Source organism: Passer montanus, unplaced genomic scaffold, assembly GCF_014805655.1.
Source record: "Passer montanus isolate IOZ18808 unplaced genomic scaffold, ASM1480565v1 scaffold31, whole genome shotgun sequence".
In the NCBI taxonomy this organism is placed as follows: Eukaryota; Metazoa; Chordata; class Aves; order Passeriformes; family Passeridae; genus Passer; species Passer montanus.
The window spans coordinates 3710522-3732942 of NW_024367819.1; the positions used below are offsets into that span (position 1 = coordinate 3710522).

Sequence of the window (22421 nt, forward strand, 5' to 3'; positions counted from 1 at the left end):
TTCTGACTGTAGATGCAAACAAATCTCAGATATTTCTACTTTTACTGATTCCTAATTCTGGGCTTCTCAGTACAAGAAAGACGGGGACATACTGCAGGGAGTTCAGCAAAGGACCTTGAAGATGATGAAGGAACTGGAGTATCCTTTCTATGAGGAAAGGCTGAGAGAGCTGGGAATGTTCAGTCCAGGGAAGAGAAGGCTCAAGAGGGTCTTAAGAGTTATAGAAGCATTTAGTGCACATAGGAGCACCTGAAAGGACGGTGCAAAGAGGATGGAGACAACTTCTTCTAAGTGGTGCCTAGAGGCAGGACAAGAGGCAGTGGGCACAATCTGAAGCACAGGTTTCCTCTGCATATCAGGAACAGGAAACACTTTTTGCTGTGAGGTTGCACTGGCACAGATTGCACAGGAAGGTGGTGGAGTGTCTGTGGAGATATTAAAAAAAACAGTTGGAGTTAGTCCTGGGTGCGTGGCTCTTGGTCTCCCTGCTTGAACAGAGGGCTTGGACCAGATGACCTCTAGAGGTCCAACCTCCACCCTTCTCTGATTCTGTGACATCCACCTTTAATAAGGTGGAACAGAATCTGTGGAAAATAAAGATGGGGAATAATCTATGATAGCTGAAAAACTGCTGTCAGCATTCATTGAAGTAGTAAGAATACAGAATTATTTTAGATTATTTTAGAAAATAAGCCTGAAAACAGTGTGATGGAAACGGCAGAGAAATTCAGCTCAGATAGGAGGAGAGAGGAACCAATTTTAGAATTAAGTGAAGAGACCTGATGTTGCTCAGGTCAGACCATCAGCATGCAAATGGGAGTAAGGAGATGCTTATCCAGCAACTTTTGCCAGGTGTCCTCATGAAATTTATAAAACCTTTGAAAAGGTGACTTCATAGTTATACTGACCTCTGTTGATTTTGCATTCCTTGATACATCAGAGGCTTGGGGAGGAGAAATGAAATAGGAAAATGCAGCAGCTCTGCAGCATCAGAGCTGTTCTGAATAATTTCTTATTTTATAAGCACTTCATCAAATCAACTTCAAAGTAGCACAAATAAGCCTCCAATTCTTGACTTCACTGTTTCCCCTTGCAGATCCAGCTGAAAATCTGAGTCCCAACTGATGATCTAAGCAAGCAATAAATCTTTTACTGTGTGCTGCAGTTCAGTTTTCTCTGGAGTCAGCATGGTTATTTTATTTTCTTTTTCTTTTATTATCTCAGCATCAGCATTTTAGTTCAGCTTTTTAAATGGATAAAAATATAAGATATTTGTTCAGTTTTTGGTTCCCAAAGATATAGAACAGAGCTAATATTTATGTATTTACATGATGCAAAAGAAAACAATCAAAGATTATTTATATTGGATATATGCCAGTGGGTCAGTTCTCCTTTATCGTATTGATGATATTTAATGCCTTAGCACTATCAGAAGACAAAGTATTCCAGGCCAGGTATGGGAACAGCAGCCCAGGAAGCACCTCTGTCTTATCCTTTGGGTTTATGTCAGATGCACCCAAGTGCAAAATAAAGTTTAGGCATCTACTGAGGCTGACTGTCTGATGGAGACACAGCATCTGCTTTCACCCTCTCAACTTTCGTAAGGGTTGAGGTATTCATTCAGGTTTACTTGCTCCATCTTTCTGTACTCACTCTGCCCATTAGTAGAGATACTCATGCACATCCAGACACTCATCCCAGCATGGTCTTTCCCCACCTAAAACCAGCAAAGCAAGAGCCCTTCTTTTCTTCACCAAGCGTGAGCTGTGCCCTCTGATACCTGGGTACCTTGGTGGAAGCAGGGGGTGGGTTCTTCCTGCTATGGACTGCATGAAAGGGGAGCGAACAGACCATGGGCAGCTGGGCAAAGGGCAAGTGCACACCTTTCAAATCAGGGTGAAATTATATTCAGGGTCTATAATGTGTAGTGCTGGTATAGAAAGTGCTCTAATGCTTTTCCACCATAGCAGGATTGACTGCTATGCCGGGAGTGAGGGGTTAAGTCCAACATGCCTTCTGCTGCTGCTCACAGTCCAAAAACTGAGACTTAATTAAACTGCAGGACAAAGCTTTCCCTCTCCCTGGCTGTCTTGCTGTTCTGCTTGCTCAGTGAAGCAGGAAAAATGATGTTGAGACTGCATAAAAACAATGCATTTTCCAAATGACAACAGCTTTTGATAAGATACTCAGCTGGTAATGAGAAATGCAGAGCAGACAGTGGAGCTGACTGGAGGGTCAGATAAGCAAATGAACAAAACCTTTAAATGCAGAAGAGAGAGAAATCACAGGAAGTTGTAGACAAGCAGAATTGGCAGGGTGAAAGGGCTGATAACTGAACTGCAGCACATTTTAATTCCCATATTACCTACCATGTTTTACTAAAATTCCTGTGTAAGATTTATAAGGCTTATGAAAAGTTTAACAGCTTCCTTAGCTTGACTCTGACCCATCATTAGTTTGGCTGTCTGCAACCACTGCTTTCCTGCCAATTAATTTGGCATAATGATCGGTCTTCTCCAAAGGAGCAAAATGTAATTTAGTTGCACTGATACTACTGATTCCAGACCAAGTAAGATACTGGCTGCTAACATTACAAAACCTTCTAGTTCTTGATTAAAATCACAGAAGTAAGGAGCCCTGTATAAGGACTGCAAACCCAGTCAACTTTTTTTCTTGTGGGAGATTAAGTGTTTCATGAAAGGCATGAAAATGACAGGCATGGAACAATGAGAAGAAGCATTCATACCTTCTCCCAAGGTGTAACAATCCCTTCATCCTTCTCTTAAACATCACCACATGATGGGCAGTATAGACAACACTCATTGTGGGAAGGCTGAAGTACAGATCACAGGATATTTGAACTCCTTTGGAAGAGGATAGAGACAGCAACTTATTTGGGCTTCTGTCAAACTAATTCCAGAATTGTCTGCTTTTTAAGCCAAAATATTTTAAATATTGCAAAACTATCCTTCCTATATACTATATAAATTCCTTCACTGGGATCTTCAAAAACACTCAGCCTGCACTATCACAAAAGTTTTACCTCAGTGCATTGTACATTTGAAAGTTTCTGCAAAATCCTGTAAGATTACAGCTTTTTGTGTGAAATGCTGAATGAAAAATCATAGTAAAACTGACAGAAATATTTTAGTATGTCAGTAAACTTGGGGATGTATTTTTTTTTTAGGTGTGTCAAGTGTGATGTGGTATAAAGACAATTCTACCACTTCTATAGCATCAGCCACACAGGCCATCTCTAGTTTTTGATACCTTGGAACAAATCAGTGTCTCTGAAAATGTTCAGTGTATGCTCCCCTTATTATATGACAGTAAAGCCGACCAACATTGGCTGCTCTTTTTTAGTTGCATTTTATTATGCAAACTTAGCATCACACTTCAGGTGGTTTTTGACATCAGTTCTGCAAGCAAAAATGAGCAATGACCTGTTTGTGACATTGGTTGGGTCACAAAGCAGCTGAAACCAAAATACCTTTTTACAAACTCTCTCTTTTCATTTGAAAAGGAAATTGCATTTGAGAGAACTACAGGCTAATGCTGATTCATAGTAGGAAGGGAGGTCAGGGTAGGACATAGCTACTTAACCTGGAACAGCAGCAGAAGCCCTTCTGTGACTGTGCTCACTCCTTTCCACACTTCAGATAGAACTGGGTTTTCTCCACTGATTGATGGTTTTTTGTTTGTTTGCTTGTTTATTATTATTTATCCTCCATTTCTAGTATTCCTTCTAAAAAAAAGAAAAACAAAACCAACCTATTTGAGACTATTATGTATTGGCATGGGTAGGGTTCTTCTGGGATCTACTTGGTATCCATGAGATTACTGAAGGGATATCATGAAGGGATATGATGAAAGGATATGATCTGACAGCAGACCAGTCCAAGTTTCCTTTGCTTTGATCTCTAATATCTCAGCAGCGTTCTGAAGATATTCAGCACAGGTACAGAAAAATTATCCTGTTATTAAGGGAGATGTCTTAATAAATTATTTAAAAGATAAGCAAAAATAATACCCCACAAACTAATGGAACAGTATCTGCTATGTAAGAACCAAGTCAAGACAGGTATGAATGTATTAGATTATGGTTTTATGTGAAAATAGTTAAATTTGATTGCATTTACTTCCTTCAAGCAGAATATCACAATATTAAACCCAGGGTATTAAAACTGGGAGTTCCGCACAAGAGAAGTCCTATCTCTTTTCATTATACTAAGAAATTTATTTCTTAGAATATTTTATATTAACAGAGTTTATCCAAGTGCTTTATATAACAAGTACTTTTTTTATAACAAGCACTTTTATTTTTTAAAATACCTAATATTTCACATCTATAATAGTGTGCATGCATACAGCACAACAGCTGCTGGGTTGTACAGTGTAAAGGGCACTTAAAGTTATTGTAATTTTATTAGCACAGGACAACATGAATGATATGCAAACCTGCCTGCTACTCTTGAGCAAGTAGTACATGACATTTTGCTTCATATTACTACATTACGGAGGAGAAAATAGATTCTTTAGCATCTCTGCTCCTCTAAAACTATGTGAAACAACATTTTCAAGTTAATAGAAAACGACAAGAATCTGAGTCAGAGTAATTTTTAAGTTAAAGGGAGATATGGAAAAGAAACTAAATTAATATAATTCTGATTCAAATGCTGTAGCTCTGAGAAAGACTAAAGGTAATTTAACAATCCTACTTAGTCATAAATACTCATACTGTATACTCAGACTGTATCATTTAGCACAAGAAAATAAAATGTTTTGTTAAATTTATTTATACCTATTTGAACTTAATAAGTTCTTTAGGCATGCACAGGTTACAGCAACAAGCAGAAATCGGTCATTGTTGAGAAACTTTCCAGAGTGGACAAATGTCTGGCAGACTGTGCTGATGAATTCTTGCAGTTGATGAGTGTCTGTGCCCTTGTGATGCAGCAGCTCACACTGAACATCTGACTCCTCCAGCATCCCTTTGTTCAGTGGGTGGCTGGGACTCTGAGAGCAGGGACTGATGTGCTTTTGTACCTTTTTTTGCACTAAAAAAAGCTGCTCAGAAATTGGAAAAGCTTATGCTGGAGTATTTGATTCAATATTTTCACACTGGGGACACATTTTGAAAATTCTTGATTGCACCTTTAGCAAAATCATGGAAATCACTCCTCTGCATTGACTGGAATGGAAGATACTTCCAGTAACTGGCAGAAGAGTTTAGCACTTACCTTGGAGAAGAGCAATAAAGTTCTGACTTAGAGTTTCTCATATTTATGCATGTAAATATGGTGATAAGATTTTTTGGAGTTTTACACAATGATAACTAAGTGAATAGATTTAGAGTTGCAGGAAGGAAATTTAGTGGCAAGATGGGATTTTGGAGGACACATAATTTGCATCCTTCAACACTTTGCATTCTCTAACTTTTTAAATTCTTTCAGGCTTAACTTGAGGTCTAAATTTCCTGTTTCTCATTGTTGGAGTGATTTACCTGTTTCCCTACATTTTGTTAGCAACCATCTTAAAACGACCTGAAAACCATTGTCATATTTTAAAATATTTGTAACTTCACATTATGATGAGTATGATTGGTATGATGATACTGTTTCCTATTTAGTAGAGTTTACAGTTGCAGAGACTATAAGGATTATCATTTCACCTTTCTGAAAATGTCCTTTACTCCACAGTCTCTGTTATATTACGCAGCTTGCCTTTTTAGTACCAAGTGACAGCACTTCTGTCATTCCTCTGGTGTGCAGCATAATGTACATCACTGACAGAAAGATTTTGCTACAACACATAAATTTTCCCATCTGAGTTTTTGTCCTTCACCTCTCTGTGTTGAAAAAAATCCTACCCTCCCCTTTTTGCTGTTGAAGCTCTTCAGTTATCTGCAGGCTGTTATTCTGTCTCCCTTTTTTCATCTCTTATCCATGCTAAAGCATATGTTAGTTCTTTTAATCTTTCCTTATAACTTGAAAATTCTTAGAACCAAGACAGTTTTTCTTGCTTTTCTGTAAGCTTTCTCTAATTTTTTTTTATATTTATCTATTGACTTAATGACCAGGACAAAATTGTATTGTAGAGGTGTCATATTCTCAACATCCAGTTATATGCAGAGATCTAATAATTTCAACCCACAGCACATGATTAATCTACTAATGAAAATTCTTTTGGGCTTTCAAGTAGTCTCATCACACCTAGAAGCTCATTTATATTCCTCCAATCTCTCATCCCTTTTGCCATTCCTGCTTTAATGCTTCTTTCATCTATTTAATTATATATGTATTGGAGTTACAAAAAAATCTTAACTATCACAATACCCAACTGAATTCTCTTAGCTTTCATTTATGTTTCTAATGTTTTTAAGCCACTCCTTATTATTTCTGATATGATAGGTGGTATTTTTATATCTTAAGTTGTCATAGACCCAGAAATTCGTTTAGTTGCAGTTTAATATTTAAATAAAACTTAGAGTGAATGCAGTTTAAACAATTTAAGGTCATATACACAATTAGTAATCTATCACATTACAGAAAATTGTTATTTCATCCCTTACCTTTCTTTGCAATATTTTTCTTAAAAATAACCTGTGTTGTAAGTCACTAGGTACTAGAGTAAGCAATGTGCTTTACATCAGCAAAGTGTGAGTTGAGACAAATTAAGGTTATTTTTGTAAAGCTCCTCTATCACCTGGTTATTTCTCCCTCTCAAACAAAAAAAAACAAAACCAAAAAACAACAACAAAACCCAAAACCAAACAAACAAACTAACTATAGAAATGTTTAAGGAAGTGTTTATTGAGCACAAAGGCATAATGATCAGAAGCCATTAACCTTCAAATGCCTAATTTTGGTTGTGCTGATCTTATATTGCCACTACCTTTTTTATCTTTCACTTTATCTATTGTCTGTGCTTTAGCACTCTTTAAGGTCAATCCTTGAGTTTTACCTCTGGCGTTTGGCCTTAATCCTCCCAGCACAGCTTTAAAGCAGTCTTCTCTTCCTCTAAAATACACACACTTTTAGATGCCTTACCTTGCTCATTTCCTGCCTGAAATTACTCGACCATAATATCAAGAACAAACATTTTCTGTGATAGGCAGGAGAAATCTTCCCCTCCACATTTTTAAGACCAAAAAATACATCCAAGTCCTAAGCTTCACAGCCTCCTTAGCATCCTGCCACCTTCCATCCCTTCAGAGCAAGTTGTCACACGGGTTTCTCCAGCAGCACAGGACAGCTATCCAGTTCTTTTATTCATGGCACAGCAGTCTGAAGTCACTGCAGTTGTCTGCTCAATGGTTCAGAGTCACTGTTATCCTCACAGGGATGACCTGCTGTCACTCATGTATTCAATAGCACTCCATCAAGCACTGCCATCTTCTGTGCTGCAGCAGGAGTCAGCTCAGTCTTCTTTGTTGTCCTCCTCACTTTGAAAGGAGGTGAGCCCTCTTCTGTGGAAGTGTTCTGTGAGAGCTCGTGAAGGACATGCAGCCTCACTGTCTAGCCAGGGTGAGTGTCCGTAGTTCTTGGAGCTTCTAAGAGGTCATTGTGGATTCTGGGTGAGCCTTATAGGCTTGAATCTAATAATTTTATAAACTGAGTATTTCCATTCTATCTCTCCTATCCTACATGATGTCCAAATGCAGCTATTCTTGAGAAAACTCAAGACAGTGTTACCAAAGATATATCCTTCCACACATTCCCTGCCTTCAATAATATAATCTGGAAAACACTTCTGCTGGAAAGAATATTCAGAGAGACATACATGTCAAAATTTCTTCACTGACAGTGAATATGAATGATATCAATGTCTGGTACTGAGAGCTGCAAGGCAGGCCTGTTCAGGGACTTCTGAAAAATAATTCTGCTTTGTCCTATATCAACAAGTTCTCCCTAACTTTTCAAGGAAGGAAATGCCTCTTAGGATTAGTGCACTTATCCATGGTCTGTCTTGCAGGCACTCTGAGCAGTCAAATAAACCAACCTCAGTTTCTTCAAGCTGCTAGACCATGACTGGAAGATCCAGACAGCTGTCCTAATACCACTATTTCAACAGTGTTCCTCTGTGCATCCCAATCTCACAAGAAATGTCAGACTTTATGTCCCAGATATCTGGGTTTATCTCTGGAAAGTTACCAATTTTTCTGGTTGGAGACATTTTTCCCATTTCTTCTCTTCTTCAAATCATCTCTTCCATGTTAAGGACAGAGCTCAGGCTATGCAGCTGGCCTTAGAAAGAGATTAGCTGTTGCTGTCCTATATACAAAAAAAATCACACACTGAGCATCAATGTGTGAAAGAGCGACTTCTGCCTATGAAAGGAAACTACATTTTCTTAGGGTCTTTGCCAAAAATGATCTTCTCTTGGGGTGTCCCCAAAAATTTCCATTTCAACACCAGAAAAACGGGGTCCTATTCCCACTTTTCTTAAGCTTTTTAGGTTTACTGATGTGTCTGTGAGAAATTCTGTGTCCAGAAGATCTGCTTGTAAGAGGATTTTCTGCTAGGAATGTTTTCTTGGATACTATACATGGAGAACCAATCAAAGGAGGAAGAATGGATGCTTGTTGGAAGGATTTCCTGTTAATTTATCTCTTTTAGACAATACATCTCCAATAATTCTGCCTATACCTCTCCCTTTGGTTGTCTAATTGGATATGTAGATTCTTAAAATAAGAAAGCTGAAACAACATGCTTAATTTAACTCAATTCCCATTTCCACAGAAGCCATGAGGAATGCTGCCAGAAGTACCAGCAGGAGTAGTGTTAGTCTTGCAGTGCTTACTGTGAACTTTGATCCTGTTGATGCTAATATTTAGGAATAGGGATACTGGGCCTGTGCATGAAGTTATCACCTGTGTGAATGCTTCCAGACAGACTATCAGATTCTGATCCTACAAATATTCATGCCTGAACTTCACTTCAAACACAACAGTGTTCATACTTAATATGTTCTCCATACTTTCAAAGCTCTGGTGAAGGAGGCCATCCCCTACATGGTGGTTTGAATTAAGGCCTGTATTTTATTTCCCTGGCTCATACTGCAATGTGCAGGGTACTCAGGCAAAGTTAATCTTCCTAAGGGGAAATAAAAGCCAAGTTACTTTCTCATGCTTTGAACTCATTTATTTGTGTGTTGCTGCATATTTAATTTTGGAAGAAATTATAATTTATTAAAGATGCAAAGCCTGACAGAGTAATTTTGCTGCTCCTGAGAGAGTATCTTAGGGTAATGATATTTCTAATAAATGGTTTATATATTTTTCATAATTTTAATGTCAAGCAAATTTTGAACAAAGAGAGTGAAATTACGAGTATGGGTAGATAATAATATCATATTCAAGAAAATGTGCCTGCTCAACTATGTAAAAGGATACATGCTGCCTTTAGCAAACCATTTCTGTGGCTTTTCAATTAAAGCTGTAAACCAGTAATGATGCCTGTCAATCGATGAAATAAACTACTTCGTCTACATGTAAGTTTTTTTTTGAGATTTTGATTGAACAAAATGTCTCCAAAGAAGCACATCACCTTATTTGTGGCTTTTTTACTCTTCAAGTCTTCCAGAGCTATTGGCATTCTTAGTACCAAGTAGAAATATTTTCTTTGTGAATATGACATATATTCCTTTCTACTGTTGCTTCCTTCTACAGAAGTAAACACAGTGCTTATCATTTCATCCCCTCTATATTAAATACATAAATAACTCTAATTAGAGATGGAAAAAGCAGATTTTATTCCTATTCTCACTGGTTTGCATGAAATGAGGTGTCATAGGAGTGGTTCTCTAGGCTTTATAGTCTTCTGAATGTACTTGTTGAGTGCCATTTTGTTCTTACTGCCTACTGCTCACAAATGGCTTTCTCAATTTCATCCTGCCTAGTTTTTGAGAAACACTATCAAGGTATGAAGAGACTAACAATGAAAAGGAAATTAGTAGCTGGAGGCAACTGCATCAGAAAAAATGTTATTCTGTTATGACTACAAACAGTAGCATCAAATGTGAAAATAGACTTTCAAATTAATTAGCATTTAAGGAAAATGGGTTTGGGATAGTTATCACATTGCTTTTAAGCAGCTGTGTTACCAGGTACATCTCTGCTTTCTATTCCTCGCTAGAGAAAAATAAGAAATAAGTAAACGTTTCTAGTTTTAAATCTGTTCTATGTTCATACTTCCTGATAAACAAGGGCTCAGGAAAACAAAATAAAACAAAACAACATAAAATAAAAATATTTCCTTGTTCCTCACAGGTCCAGTGAAAGGTACCTATTCTTCACAAAGGCAAAATGCTATTTATTGATCCTGTATATGTATGGGAATAAGCATACTCTTCTCCATCTCCCTTGCTGTTACTCTGCCAAATTCCTTTGGGACACCTCTTTGTGAGACTGTGTCCAGCCCACTGCAGCTAGAAATGGGTGTAAAGAGACCAGATCTGGCACACTCCATCACCATTCATCATCTCAAGCTCTGTTTCACATACCTTTTATCTCTTTCCCTCTAAGCCTGTATAGTGCTTCCAAACTGGCTGATATAAGTAATCAGGGTCACAGATGTGCATAAACTTCTTGGGACTTCAAGCTTTTCAAGTCATCTGAACACCAGGAGTACTAAACCTTTTATTATATCTCATTTCCCCTTGAGCATTCCAACCTGGCAAAAAAAGAAATAAACAAATCATTCTTTATTGGCTTCTTCCTGCGAGGATGGTAATAGCTGTGAAAGGAAAAATAACAAAACTTGAGGCAGATACACTGCTGCTATGATAAATGAGTAATCTTTGCACATTTGCATCTACTTTCTTTAATATTTTTCACATACAGATACTTCATGGATTGGAAGAATGATGTGGACAGCTACTTTACAATAGATGCTACTGAAGGAACCATTGCTACTAATGAATTACTGGACAGAGAAAGCACAGCACAATACAATTTCTCTATAATTGCAAGTAAAGTTAGTAAGTATGACACAAACTGAATTAATATGCTAATATGGTATTTTTCTCAGAATATAATACTCAGGTATAAATATAATGTGAAGACTACTTGAATTGCCAAGTGTTTATTTAAGAAGGTTCAGTGAATATAATTTTCCCAGACTCATGAGGATAAATGTGATGTTCAGTCAGTCCTGTTTAGTAAGGTTTTGCTTGCAGACCTCATGTAACTATAGTTCCATTAAAAGCTGAAAAACATTTTGTCAGCATGGAGAGCATGAGGAGTTGTATGGGTGCCTTCCAGTTCTGATTTCTGACTTTGTAAGTCACTAAATATGAAATTAGATTAGTCAAATAACAGGTCTGTCAATATGCTTTTTGAAGGCAGAAAAATGTGAAGAGTCTTTGATATTAGATAAAAAAGTCTAAAATTAAGTCAAGATTTAATGCCCTAAATGAATCTATGTGGTGCATCTCTGATCTTATCTCTTCTCTCTGCCCAAAATTTTATGCCTAACCCCTTCTTTTATTTTTCCTACGTGATTTGTGGTGGGATAATTTCATTTCTTTTCTTTGTGTCTTCTGCATAGCCTTTTTTTAATAAGAAGTCCTTTCTTCCACTATATTATGTACCTGCAACTTTCTTCATTGCCATCCATGTGTGTGGCATTTCTCATTCATGTTCTTGTCAAACTGTAACTCTCATGGGTGTATCTTATGCTTTGAATACGAGTATTTTGGTCACTTAGCAGTTGTGCAAAGGTCACAGAATTCTTTCTGTTGACATCAACAGGCTGTAGAAGAGGTATTTCTTATTAATTCTATGTTGTTTATGTGTCAGAAAAGGCAAGTTTCTGTAGCAAATAACATGTTTTCCTCAATGTATTGCTTGGCTTAGTTTTCAAAAGTTAATACCTGCTACTAACAGGAAGAGGAAGATTTGGGAAGCAGAGATGGTATATATTATTTCAGATTTTAAAAAATCCCCTGAATTCTCAGTTATAGTTATCTCGAACCATGGGCTGACTCCTTGGAACCTGAAAATATAAAAAGAACAACAGCCAAATGAACACTTGAATTTTATCCCAAGATTGGAAAAGACATACACTAACAGAGAAGCCTAAACTGTCAGAAGTGGTTGAGTCCATGGAGATACATGTGCAGGTGTATATTCACAGAAAAAATAACAGAACTGTAATTTGTTTCCAAAGAAACTGAAAGGCAGGTGGATGCAGAAAGAAGGTCTCATCAGGGTCCATATTTCAATAAATCTTAACTATTTAGACTCAATATTGGGCAAAGGATATTTGAGATTTGTAAATTTTTTCCCTGCTGCAAGGGAAACAGTTTTAGTAAACTTGATTTAAATCTATTTATTATTCCCAAGAGTAATTAAAGATGTCAAAAACCCTGAAATTTATTTGTCCATGGATACATATATATAATAGTATGACATTTAAGCAGACCTGTAGCAAATGGTATATATTTTGATATCCCAAATTTTACCAATTGCTATGCTAAGAATCTGCGCCTAAAACATATCTGTGCTTTTTTGCAGCATATCCCAAAATATTTATATACTGACTGTTATCTATAATGGTAATAATTGCCATATCTCTACTATACTAGTAACTGGCAAAATTTGGGAAGATTTGAGCTATAGTAACTGTCAAAACATTGTGTGCAATTGTCTGACTAAGAGCATAGAATAAGGGTGGAGGATTGAGGGATGACACATTGCACAAAAGCAAAAAATAATGGTTAGAGAGAAAAAAAAGATTGAAAAAGATTGAGGGGAAATTGCTATATTTGAAGAAATATTGATATAAAAAATTGCTGCCCAGTGCTGACATGGAAACTGAGACTGTCATCCCTTATCACAGCAAAAATACGCTGAGAAGAGCCTTGACATATACATGACTATGTAAAGAGGTGGCCCAGTATTGAAATTAGCTTCATAAACTCTCTTCAGAAAAGAACAGACAGTATTGTTATTGAAGTATTTTCACTTCCTGGTGACTTTATCTCTCTATGAGGACATATATCTAAAATATATCTTTATAAAATAAGAATAAATAAGTAGACTCATAACGAGTAATATTATTTAAACATGCCATTGCTAAAATTTTGTTTTCTCATTGTGAGAGAATAGCAACAAAAACACCTCTCACACTTTTTAGGCACATTCCAATGGCCATTCTGTAAACTAACTTTTCTTGAATTGTCCCTGAGTGGAGATGTTTTTAAGCAGGAGATGGATGATTGTTCTGCAGACATACTGAGAAAGCAGCTGAATCCCTAGAACATCCCTAGCCCATTCATAGATATAAAGTTCAGATTTTATATAGAACAAAGTGCTTGAGCAGGTGGAGGATGTTTCAAACTATGTTGTTTTTCCCCATTTTGCTTCCCAATTCCATTGTACCTCTTTTCATTGCATGACTATATTTCATTTTAGCTTGTTGTTTTGTTTCTTAATAATTAGAACTAATCAACACCCTAGTAGTCTGCATGGTTGCTGTTTCTGAACATTTTTTGATGCCACAGAACCTATGCAAACTAATAAATTAAACATGGCTCTCATTCATGTCAAGCACAAAGGCCAGCTGGCATTAAGTAGCTCATTTCTATGCCTTCTTACCTTCCAGAGTCCCTCCAGATGTAAATCAATCCTTCAAGAGTAGTCCCTGCCCTTACTAATGCCCATCACATGCATGTGAATTGTCCACAAGACCACTGGTTGCCTCAGGCCAAAACTGCACCAAGAGCTTCTATAAGAATTTAGTGGCATAAAAAAATCACAGTCCCGTGTTCAAAATTCCTTCATATGCTGCCTAATTACGTAGTATGGAAGTACTCCTCTTTAGTAAAGAGGAGACAGATAAAATGCATAAGAACTTCTGTTTTCCATCCTCCTGTCATAATTTAAGGGTAAAAATGAAGTAATAATCCTTTCTGTCCAAACCATCTTCCCAACTCACCTATGTCTTGACCCAAATTTTGAGAATGTTGAAGAAACCTCACCTTAAATCTCAAGATGGAGTTGATCTTCTCCTATATACCATAACTGGGATTAAGGAATCAGCAGTTCTCTTCTATAGTCAGTGTTTATTTTCTCAGATACCTTGGACTTTCACAAGTTCATTATTCAAAGAATGTTACATGTTTTCTACTGCTGTAATAGCTTTGAACCATTAAGATGGTGACAAATGATGGTAATCAAGCAGAAAAAGGAAGCAGCATGGTCACTGTTTTACAGACAGGAAAAACAAGGGAAAATGAAGTCGACTAATTAATTAAGTTGATAAAAGAAATTAATGAAGCTAATTAATTTTCCTATATCTTACAGGCAGAATTGAAACATGAAATCAGTTTCTTAATTTCTAGGCTCATGATTTACCCAGTTTGTATTCTCATCTGTGTAATCTGGGTTTAAAAGGCATAAGCAGATGTTTTTAGTGACTCACTCACTGATACCAGTATATACGTCACAATTGTGTTCACAGGGTTCATGAAGACTTGAATTTGAGCGAAACATCAACCAAAAAGCAGAGAAAATGGAGGTCAAGTCTGCAAAGTAGTATTTTAAATGCAATTCTTCATGCTTGCTCACATGAAGTGTTACAGGTCTTTGGTATTATATATGAATTCAAAGCTGTACACAATCTTCTTGCAGTCTTCATTTATATATTCAAGTAGTTAAAGTGATGTCTGTGCAAACCTGAAAGAAAATAATGCAAATAAAATGAAAACCTGAAATAGGTTCATCTTGGGCTCTGGTAATTCTCTTTACTTTCATAGCTGTCTTTTCCAGACCATTTATGCAAGGTAAAATTCTAGTTTGCTGAAATACTTAGGAATAGAAGATTTTGGTCTCTAATTTTTCCTCCAAAGAACCACAGAGAATAAATCAGATACCATCAGTGAGAAATAAATGTAAAAATTATACTCATGTTCATGTGTATTTCCAGAGCATGCTATTCTGTTCTGGTTTTGAGGGGGAAAAAATGTCAAATCCTTCTGTTAATTTTAAAAAATATAGGTCACATACTATCTAAACTGTTGCAAAAAGCAGAAAAAAGTAATTTATACAAGTTACTTTACAAAAAATATGACCTAAAAAACTTCTTAAAGAAACTGATATATCTAACAGAAATTATCAAAATAATCTGATATTTTCATGTACATGATGCAGAAATTTTGATTACATTCAAAATTTTTTTTGAAAGGCACTGTGATTCCTAAAAAGAAATGGACATCTATGCCTGTATCTTAGTGGCAATGCATTAATCTCTAATCTGTTTGAAGAATATGTCCTGGACCCCCATTTCTCAGTGTTGTACCTTAAATTGAACACAGACACACGAAAACATCTAAAGCAAAACCTGAGATACTCCATGTGAGTTGATATGTCCTTTTCAGAAAGTTTTAGGTCAGATTGTTTCTCTCAGTAGCTGTGTGAATTTGACCTCTTCAGGGATTTTCTGATCTCTCTATAGAGGTCTTGCCCTCTAATGAATAAAATAAGTTGGTTTTTTATTGTTTTGGGTTTTTTTGTTTCCTTTTTTAATTTTTTTTTCCTATTTTACAAAGGAACCAATGCAACTATGAACAATTGATTTAGATTTTTTCCATCTCTTCAGGCACGTCAAGAATGAGTGCCCATTTCCTAGTTGCTAGACCAAACTGTGTCTTTGATTGTACTGCACCATGCCCTCCTCCACAGAGACATTCTGCAAGTAGGGATAATGCTGAATTGGAAATGAACAAGAATTCAAGGAGATGTCATTATATATTTTCTCTATTAAATATTTCTCTAATAAATTCATAGGTAGGGACTACAAATGTGAGTTCTGGGTAGTGCATTTTTGTTGTCTTCCAGGCTCCTTCTTCTCTTCTAGCTGTGTTTATATCTTGATCAGTTTATCTACTACTTGTAAATAGGTAAAACAAAGTTCATCTTGCAGATAGTCTTGTCAAACTTGGAAATAATTGGAGAATATCTTTGGTTTTGACAGAGGTGTCCTGAAACTACTCCTGCATTTAGTAGTTCCAAAGAATAAGGAAGAAAGCATGCAAATTTTTTATGGTGACAACGTGAAGAGACTTTCCCCTTTGCTATGTTAGTTATAAACAAAAGAAATGCCAAGGATTATACAAACTGCAAAGCAAGTGCCCAATGCAAATAATTTGAACGGTCCATTGAGGGCCATGAAGATGATCAGAGGGTTGGAGCATGTCTCCTATGAAAACAGGCTGAGACAATTGAGCTTTTACAGCCTGGAGAAGAGGACACTCCAGGATGACCTAACTGTGACCTTCCAGTACCTGAAGGGAGCCTACAAGAAAGCTGGACTTTTGACAGCAACATGTAATGACTAGACAAGGGGAACGGCTTCAAACTGAAAGAGAGCAAATTTGGATTGGATTCTAGGTAGAAATTTGTTACAGTTAGGGTGCTGAGCCACTGGCACAGGTTGCCCAGAGAAGTTGTGGGTGCCCCATTCCTGGAAGTGTTCAAGACCAAGCTGGGAGGGACTTTGAGCAATCTGGTCTAGAGGAAGGTGTCTCTGCATGTGGCAGGGGGCTTGGAACTAGCTGATCTTTAAAGTACCTTTCCACACAAGCCATTCTATGATTCTATGATTATATTATTTACTCCTGAACATTCAAGACAGCTCCTCTTGTAATTAAACATTATCCCGTGTTCTCATTCCTACAACACCCTGATTTATAGCATAGAGTTTTTCAGTAGTTAACAGTTTCTGCCACTCATCTTAAGTGAAAAAGGATTAAATAATTATACTTTTGACTCACCAGCTATGCTATTTTTCACATATTTGCTATTTTGCAGGAGGTCTCAGCATAAAGTAAAAGTGAACGTTATGTGCTTTGTATTGTACTGGGGTCTCTGTTTTGTCAGACATTGCATTTGTGAGCAAACTTGTTTATCAAATGCATCCAGTGACTGATGAAGATTATCTATAGAGGAAGGACAGTGGAAAGAAACATGGAGTATACTGTTATTTAACATTTCTTTTGCACAAAAATATTTGCTACTTGCAAACACTTTTACATGTAAAGAAATACCTTCCATGACACGGCCAAGTCATTGAATGCTAGCTGTGCGTGTTTCACTGCTGAATTTAACACTGACTCTGTCTGGCTTTCAGCAAGATTTTGATTTTCCATATCTTTCTCTCTTTCTCTGTCTTCTAAATTGCTATGCTCTGCTTGCCTCCTTAATATTTTGAAGATTTAAACAATGGCTAGGCAATAAATATTGATTTGCATTTAGTTTTGGGAAACAGAATTCAGTTTTAATCATTGAAAGTGTTTTCCACAGGCTTAATGAAAGGTGATCTGAGAAAAGTTTGCATCCTTAATAACAGGTACAACTTCACTTTTTTTTTCCATTTATGCTCTGATAAACATAATCACCCTGATTGATTCCTTAACCCATGAAGAGTAATGGATCAAAGTCTGATACAAATTGATAAGAAGATTGGTTCTCTTTTTTTCTTAGTTCAAAACAGAAATAAATGAAAGTCAAGGGCTTTTGGGAGCCACAGTACTGAGATTACAAGTTTATGACATCTTATCAGACTGGTGATGACAAAAAATGTAATGTTTTTCTTTTAAAATTATTTATAGGTAACCCACTATTAACCAGCAAAGTCAATGTTATAATAAATGTTTTGGATGTCAACGAGTTTCCTCCTGAAATTTCAGTTCCATATGAGACATCTGTATGTGAAAATGCCAAGCCAGGACAGGTATTTGAAATTTGTGATGCTTGCTCTTTTGCTTTTTCTTTCCTTATTATTTATAGCAGTATAAATTTAGCAGTTTAAAAATGACATCATTACTCTTCTACAAACAAAATGTTTGTGTTGGAAATACATATTGGAATTCTGTTTGTTGACTTTTATGGTCAATTTGCAGTCTATTTTTTTTTCTTAATTTCTCCAATTATATAGGCCTGAGCCACCCTTCACTGTACATTTAATAGCTATGAGAGGAGAATAAATCTCTTTCTTAAAGGGTTGTATCTGTGACAGAAGTAGTAGCAGATAAAGTGCAGCATAACTATTCAACCGAAAGCCATCATTAGCATTTTAATATAATGAATAAATATTAAATACCATGAATATAGAGTAAATCCTTCTGATTTTTATCAGATATGTCAAAGCAAGACCTTCTGAGTTTTCCAGTGATTATAGAATTCAGACTTCTTGCCTCCACTGTGCAGTGTTCTAAGGGAATGACAGTAATCCAGCAAGAAGTCACTTTCAACAGTTTCATTTGACGCTCACTTTCCACTTCTACAAAACTGCTGCTTTTGGAAGAGTGCACTGATTCAGAATTAATCTGGTTTCAGGTGATACAGATCATCACTGCAGCAGATAAAGATTTGTCACCAGCTGGGCAAAGGTTTTCCTTCAAACTGTCATCTGAAGCTTCCAACAAACCAAACTTCACAGTCCATGACTACAGAAGTAAGTTGGTTACCCATAACTCTCTTTCAGAGCAGCGGACTGTAGTTACAATGACAAATATGTTTACTTTCAATTACAGTTGTGTCTGCAGACCTAATATTTTTCTTTGACATTTCTAATTGCTAAACTCTCTGGGACTTATATTAATATAAATTCAGGTCTTGCACCTTTTCTTATTTTTAGGGGCAGGAATTGTCAGAACACCAAAGGCTGAGATTTCCCTACAGGCCTTCAAAAACACTGCTACCTGTTTTATTTTCTTCCTTTTATCATTCAGTATCTCAGGAAGAATCCATATGCCAATGCAGGTATACCTTTAAACAAGACACTACTGCTGTCTTGTTTAAATACTATGACTTTGCTAACCATTTTCAAAGTACCCAGATACTGTGCTTTCTTGAGGATACGTAGTCCTGCAGAGTCAGTTCCAAATATGGAGAGAGCTACTGAAGTACAACACCCTTAATAACTTGGAAATTTACAACAACTGACAGCTCTGATATTTCTTCCAATTTTTGTCATAACTGAATATCCTTTTGTAGTCCTGCAGAGTCAGTTCCAAATATGAGAGCTACTGAAGTACAACACCCTTAATAACTTGGAAATTTACAACAACTGACAGCTCTGATATTTCTTCCAATTTTTGTCATAACTGAATATCCTTTTGTCTCCTTATTAACTTGAACTCTTTTGTTAGATGCCAAAGAAAAAAAACAAGACAAAAATTTGATTTTTTTTTCTACTGTAAGCGTCTTCAAGGATGTAGTCTTGTGAACAGACACAGCTAAACTAAAACTGTAGTAAATTTTCATCACTAACTACTTTAATCAAATAAGAGAAAAAGAAGTATTCAACCTATTAGATTATATTTAAATTTAAATTACATTTCAAAGAAAGAACATCTAAGCCATCCAACAAAGTCGAAAAACATTTAACTGTGCAGGTTGTAAGTATCACTATCTAAAAAAAGTATATAATTCTTAATTTTTTATTTGCTGTTTTCAGTTTAAATTTGAGGTTACAGCATTTGTGAGGTAAAGGTTCCTTTCTTGTGAATTAAGTGACCCAAGCACTTAAAAGTGCTAGAAATGAATAATACATCAATTGAAATAAAATTGAGAACTCCTATTTTTTTGGCCTTTTAAAAAAATGTATTTAACTTACCTATATGGCCCACATAATTTTTAAGGCCGTGCACTATTGACATTGTTATGTAATAGAAAACTAAAGCCAACAACATAAGCTAACCACTATTAGTCCTGAAGAAACATCAGGAAGAAATATATTTGAAAAAACAAACTGTGCTTCTTTTCTCTTTATGTATAGCTCTCCTGTGAGGCTGATACAATGAAAATGGTTTATTCCCAAACTAAATAGTGACTTTTATCTTTATGTGTCATAAATAGTTAAAAAGATTGAACCGATGAGCCAAGAACTTCACTTAGGGATTTGGAAATAGAGAATATAGTGAAACCATCCATAATATTGTAGACATGAATAATAGTATCTTATAAAACCAAAACTATGTAGATCTAACACATTTTATCAAAGGCTTTCAAACAGTTTTCTTGAGACAGAGAGCTCAATGAATAAGAAGGATGAGCTTATAACAGATTAAGGTTCCTTACTTCTGTTCCTCGAAGATTAGGGCATTACTCTGCTCTGGAACATAGTTCAAGGCCCATATGGGTAGAATCTTCACAATGATATACTCTTAGAACATTAATACTATGCCTTTCTAAATGCCTTTAAATTTTTTTTTGATAAAAATTTCTTTAAAGTAGGAGCTTTAATTTCTATTTTTTTCTTGTCTGTTTTTTAAAACATCCTTAAACTTCACCAAGTCTTGGTATTTTTTTCTTTTTGAATAACCACAAACTTCTGCTTTAAAAAGAAGTCTTCTCAGATAATTTTAACAGATTTAATACATCAAAAGAATTTTTAAACTTAGCAAGTCTATACAGTAATTACAGCTTTTGTTAAGTGTGCTTAGCATGTGAGTTTGGTGAGGAAATGGTTCAAATATTATTAGATAATTAAATTTCCATGTTTAAACCAGTAATGTTGACACTGAGATGACTTTGGATCTCAGTAATTGTTAATGAAGCTTCACTACTGTATAAAAACAAGTGCAATATTCTGATAAAAAGTGGAAACCACCAAGATATAAAATTGTAAAAGCATTTCTTAACATTTAGAAACAAAAAGAAAAATAAAAAAAAAGAAGTAATTTGTTACAATGTAAGGAACAAAAAACCCCATAAAAACCTTTTTTCATTATTGGTGATTTGCAGAGATATTAGGAAAAAAATATGTCCAAACACAAACCCTGTCTTGCAATATCATCTGCCTTTTGTTTGCCAAAAATGTGGAGGAAGGTCTGTTCTGTGCACAATTTAGTGGTGTGGTAACACAACCTTATTTTCACTAAAGAAATCTCTTAAAACAAGTACCATTTTCTTTTAAGTTAGCAATTATGTTAGTAACAAGCAGGTATTATGTGAAAGCATTTTTTTTTCTATTTTTTTGAGGACGCGGTGTTGTTCACTGTAGTACAATTAATGCTTTTACAAGTAAAGGTGGAATTTAATTTTTTTTAATATATCAAGAAGCCCTAATCCCTGTGCTATTCTGTGCAACTGAAAATCATAGGTGGTCTGATACTTCAGCAGGTGTAACTTGTGCAGGTATTCTTGTGCTGCACCCAAGAGAAGCCAGGCCCCAAACTTCAGAATAAAACTTAATGAGGACTGGAGTGAGACAGAAGCTCAAGGTTGCCTTTCAGCAGCACTGAGATCAATCCACTGTGTTAATAGAAGTAATGCCCTGGCAGGGCTGGAGTGCTTCCAGAGGGACTGCAGATCTCTTTCTTCCTGCTTTGCCAGCCTCACTCTGCTCTCTAGAGGGCAGCTTCCATGTGGAGTACACTCCATTGCTCATGTAAGAGACAGAATTTCCTCTTCTCACACATATCCTATAAATTAATTTATTGCCAACAGATTGAAGAAGCAGAAGCTATCTCAGCTTCTTTAGGTTCTTCTGTGTAGAGTTCAAACACCTGCCTGTGTTCATATTCTCAAAAGAACTTTGAACAATTGAAAAGGGTCATAAAAGAGCAACAAAAAATGTTCAAAATCAAGGAGTTAACAGGTTGATCTGATTGATTCTTCTCAAAGGAGGATGAAAAGTCATTTAGTTGCATTGTAGGCTATTAAAGTGGTCTTCAGTGTTTCACTTAGAAGAAAAAAAATAATTCTAATAATAGAAATATGGAAAAAATAACAGAAGTAAGATTCAACAGAATGTCTTCAAATTAGTTAAACTTATTATACCATGCAGGTAATCATAGAGAGAAAGAAAAAGCTGAAGATAGAAGCTAGTTTCATTCACACTATTCTGAGACATTTTTCCTTTTCAAAACTAAGTGTAACTGAATTTGACCTGTCCAAGTTTGAGTTTGATGAAAAGGAGGTGTCTGAACCTTTTTTTTTAGCCATGCACTGTCTCAGTGGTGTCTAATCATAACATACCTAATTTTGGATATTTAGAGTTCCTTCTTATTGTCCTTAGTCAGAACTCCATACCAGTATATGAGTGGGAAGTTCAGAGCCCTTAATCCTTCTACCTCATAACAAACCACTGATGCATGAAAAACATCATATGACATCTTTTAAAAAATATAATAAAGCATATAGGTGAGATGGAAAAATGGGAATTGCAGCAGGTTACTTTCATTTATTTCTGTCATCTCATTAATTCCCTTCCAAATTAATTTTGGTTTTGCTTTTAATGTAATTATTTTAATCTTACATCATTTCCTTGCTACTTTCTTTGATTCAGGAAAAGCAGATACAACTAACTGGGAAGAAATGACAAGAAATTACAAAGTCTAGAAGTGGACGAATTGATGGAAACTGTACTGATTTTTTTAGTACTTAGTTAGTTTCTCTAGTTATTTTTAAT

General features: G+C 35.9%; 1 protein-coding gene across 1 annotated transcript in view; it reads left to right on the top strand.

Moving 5' to 3' along the window:
• Positions 1-22421, top strand: part of CDH12 (cadherin 12) — a 223519-nt gene that overhangs the window by 195349 nt on the left and 5749 nt on the right. Inside the window, exons 8-10 of the mRNA XM_039714778.1 lie at positions 10844-10980; positions 17614-17735; positions 18341-18458. Of these exons, the coding sequence (XP_039570712.1) occupies positions 10844-10980; positions 17614-17735; positions 18341-18458 (377 nt within the window). The remainder of the gene's footprint in view (positions 1-10843; positions 10981-17613; positions 17736-18340; positions 18459-22421) is intronic.